We start from the raw sequence: 3,788 nt of genomic DNA on the forward strand, positions 1-3,788 counted from the left end.
AAGAATGAACACAGTACACATCTAAACAATACTTTCATACACATAAAGAAAATACTAAAATAAATATTTTAAAAATATTTAACTGGAAACAAAAATATCAATATTTAAACATTTTCCTATTTCCTTTACTCGATAGTAATCAAAATTTTATTCAATCAACTTTTTATTGAATTCCACTTACATTGGTGTTGTTAGACATTATGCTTTAAGAAATGTTTCTATAAGTGTTTCGTTAGCTCTAGGAGCTATGAGTAGGACTATATTCCTAGGACTATGACTTTTGAATGTATGACAGATGATATGAATTCAATGTTGCTGGTCTTTCAAATATTCTCATGTGAATACTAAATCTTGTCATACTTCTGTAATACATAAAAATGTCTGTTTTCTTAACACCACACCTAAGACACTTGTGTTAATTATTTTTTCATTGCCATCATAAAAGACTATGAACAACTTACAAAAGAAGACATTTATTGGGAACTCACAGTTTTAGAAGTTTAGAATTCATGCCCATCATGGTGGAAAACATGGCAGCAGAAACACAGGAACAGTGTTAGAGAAGTAGTTGAGGGCAAACATCTGATCAATCTGCAGGGGGAAAGGGGGAAACAGGGAAAGGGGAAAAGGGGGAAATGAGGAACTGGGGAAAGGGAGGAGAAGAAGGAGAAGGAGGAGGAGGATGAGAAGAGGAGGAGGAAGAGGAAGAAGAAGAGGATGGGAGGAGAAGGAGGAGGATGAGGAGTAGGAGGAAGAAGAGGAGAAGGAGGAGGAGAAAGAGGAGGAGGAGAAGAGGAAGAGGAAGAGGGAGGAGAAGGAGAAGAAGAAGAAGAAGAAGAAGAAGAAGAAGAAGAAGAAGAAGAAGAAGAAGAAGAAGAAGAAGAAGAAGAAGAAGAAGAAGAAGAAGAAGAAGTACTAGAGGTGCTATAGCATTTTGAACCCTCAAAGCCTACTCTGAGTGATATAATTCTTCCATCGAGACACCTGTTCCTAATCCTTCACAAAAAGTTCTAGTAACTGGGGACCAAGGATTCAAACACATGGCACTATTAGGGTCATTTGTGTTCAAACTTCCACAGGTGTGTCATTAAAATTTTTGTTTGCAACTATTCTTACAGAAAACAAATGGTAACAAACACATATATGCTTTTATTCCATCTTTATGGTGAGAAACACCTACTTTAAAATGGCTATTGTACATAAAACCTAAGTATATCTTATAACAATGTTCATATGCAAATGACATTTTTTTAGTATTTAGTCATTTTTATTTGTCTGTTAATTGTCTTTTCATGGAATTTAAAGATTAAACTTTAGCACCTTATTATTGGGAATTAAATAAAATATTTTATAATATTTTTCTTCATATGACTCTTTCATCCAAAGTTATATTTTAAAATAGATACTTTATAATTTACATTAACTCATATAATGTTTTCTTATCATTCAAATTTATTTTAATTAATGGAATTTTTATTTTCAGATACTTAGGTTCATTCATTCATTCACATAAACAATGAAACATTAACAAAATATAATCTACAAATGTTTCTTAGTAAAGTTTTGTTTTCTCCTTTTATGAATTACTATGTATGATGCTTCTAAGTATTTTGATAACAAGTGACTCTTAAGAATGAAACTTTTTCCCAAAAATATCTGAGTGCTATCTCAGAAATAAAATCATTCAAAAATTTTCCTTTCTTAAACACAGAATTAGTTTCTGTGACATCTATCACTCAGTGTCTAATAATTGCTTTATTAGACATATTCAATTTGTAGAGTTAACCTTTAATTTTAAATCATGACTGCCAGTTTGTCACCATTTCATTAGATGTTTGTTTTATATTTTACCAAAGATGTGGAGTTATGATTTTGCTGCAAGCCTTTCAAAAGAAAGTGAATATAGAGTTCAATGTTGTCTATACACACCATTTGTAGAACATATAGAACAAAATGAATATCTGATTAAAGATATTTCCATGGGCTTTAATAATGTGGTTTAATGGAAAACCTCTATTAACAATAACAGAAATTCTCTGAAGTTTACATTCAGAAACACTCTTGTTATGCTGATAACACAACCAAACAAGATTTCTACATTCCTATGTTAGTTAATATCATTCTTTCAGAAGACATCATATTCTGAAATATGTCCTGACATGCTTACTAGCTTTTATTGTCATCATCATCATCATCATCATCATCATCATCATCATCATCATTATCTTTAGAGATAGACTTGAAATAAATATCATACACCAAAATATTTTCCATTTCCTCTAAATAGCAAGCATCATTGACTTCATTTTCTGAGTTGAAATTATCAATCTATGCATCATATCAATCAATAGATCTCAAGCAATTCTATATCAAAGTAGATAGAAATAGCCATTGTTCTAATTTTATATTTGTATTGAATATACTTTAAGATGGCTCAGTGAAGTCGAACTTTCAATGAAATACTCACTAATTTCTGGAAAACCTCCTTCACATCCTTGTTTCTCAAGCTGTAGATAAGAGGGTTAAGCAAGGGGTTGACAATTGCATAAAAGACAGAGGCCACTTTGACTGCATTCCTAGAATTTTTGGAGTTAGGTACACAGTAGAGGGAAAGTATGGTTCCATGAAAAATGGTGATGGCTGTCAGGTGGGAGGCACAGGTAGAGAAGGCTTTGCGACGTCCACTAGCAGATTTGATTTTTAATACCGTCGTGAAAATAAACACATAAGAAGTGAGAATGATCAGGAGTGTACTCACTTCATTGAAGGTTGCAAAACAAAAGAGTAGCAGGCTGGGGGTGTGTATATCAGAACTAGAGACAGCAATGAGGGCGGTATATTCACAGAAGAAATGGTTGATCACATTAAATCTTGAAAACTTTAGCTGCAGAGCATAGCAGAGGAGAATCAATGTGGCAAGGGTGCTCCAGATATATGACCCAGTCACAAGCAGGATGCACAGCCTCTGTGACATGGCCACAGTATACAACAAGGGATTACAGATGGCCACAAAGCGATCATAAGCCATGACTGCTAGCAAGTAGGACTCAGCCACCAGAGCTACACAGGACAGGAAGTACTGCAACATACAGCTGAAGTAGAGTATAGTTTTATCAGCGAAGAGAAGGTTCTCAAGTAGCTTTGGCATGATGATGGTTGGGTAGCAGAAGTCAACAAAGGAAAGGTGGCTAAGGAAAAAGTACATGGGAGTGTGGAACTTAGGGTCGATATTGATGAGTACTATCATCCCAAGGTTTCCCACTATAGTGATGATGTACATGAAGAGAAAGATTAGGAAAAGCGGGATCTGAAGCTCAGGGTAGTCTGTGAAGCCCAACAAGATGAAGACAATCTCCACACTCGCATTTCTTCCTATTGGCACCATAATGCCTATTAGTAGACCTCTGAGGCTGAAGACTCTTCTGTTTAATACAAAATTATGTAAGAAATATTAAATATTCTTAAACAGCAATATAAAATGCCATTTTAGTTTTGTCATTTGCACAAATCAAACCATTGAGGTTTTTTATTCCAAGAAATAAAAGATTAGAGAAATCTAAGAGAAAAGATAAAAACAGTGCCACTTGACCATACTTTGTTTTATAATATCACTGAGGTACAGGCATAGTCTGAAAATGTTTAATACTTTCTTTGCTAGTTATTGCTAATGACTGAGGTATTTACAATGCGTATTTACTTTTTACCTGAATATTATTGTCTGTGAATTAAGGATTTAGCATAGAATGAAAAATCAAAGCGTATCTTAATTACAATGTCAGGCAAAGAAT

The 3,788-nt window shown here is 33.8% G+C and overlaps 1 protein-coding gene across 1 annotated transcript; it reads right to left on the minus strand.

Moving 5' to 3' along the window:
• Positions 1 to 2,434: 2,434 nt before the first annotated feature.
• LOC127684330 (olfactory receptor 5D14-like) lies at positions 2,435 to 3,385 on the minus strand. Its single transcript, XM_052181277.1, has one exon. The coding sequence runs from the start codon at positions 3,383 to 3,385 to the stop codon at positions 2,435 to 2,437; it is 951 nt and encodes a 316-aa protein (XP_052037237.1).
• Between the last annotated feature and the right edge of the window lie 403 nt (positions 3,386 to 3,788).

Source organism: Apodemus sylvaticus, chromosome 5 (genome assembly GCF_947179515.1).
Source record: "Apodemus sylvaticus chromosome 5, mApoSyl1.1, whole genome shotgun sequence".
Classification (NCBI taxonomy): Eukaryota; Metazoa; Chordata; class Mammalia; order Rodentia; family Muridae; genus Apodemus; species Apodemus sylvaticus.

Bases quoted from the DNA above. Each gene is read 5' to 3' on its own strand.
- LOC127684330 (XM_052181277.1), bottom strand. From the start codon at position 3,385: ATGGTGCCAATAGGAAGAAATGCGAGTGTGGAGATTGTCTTCATCTTG.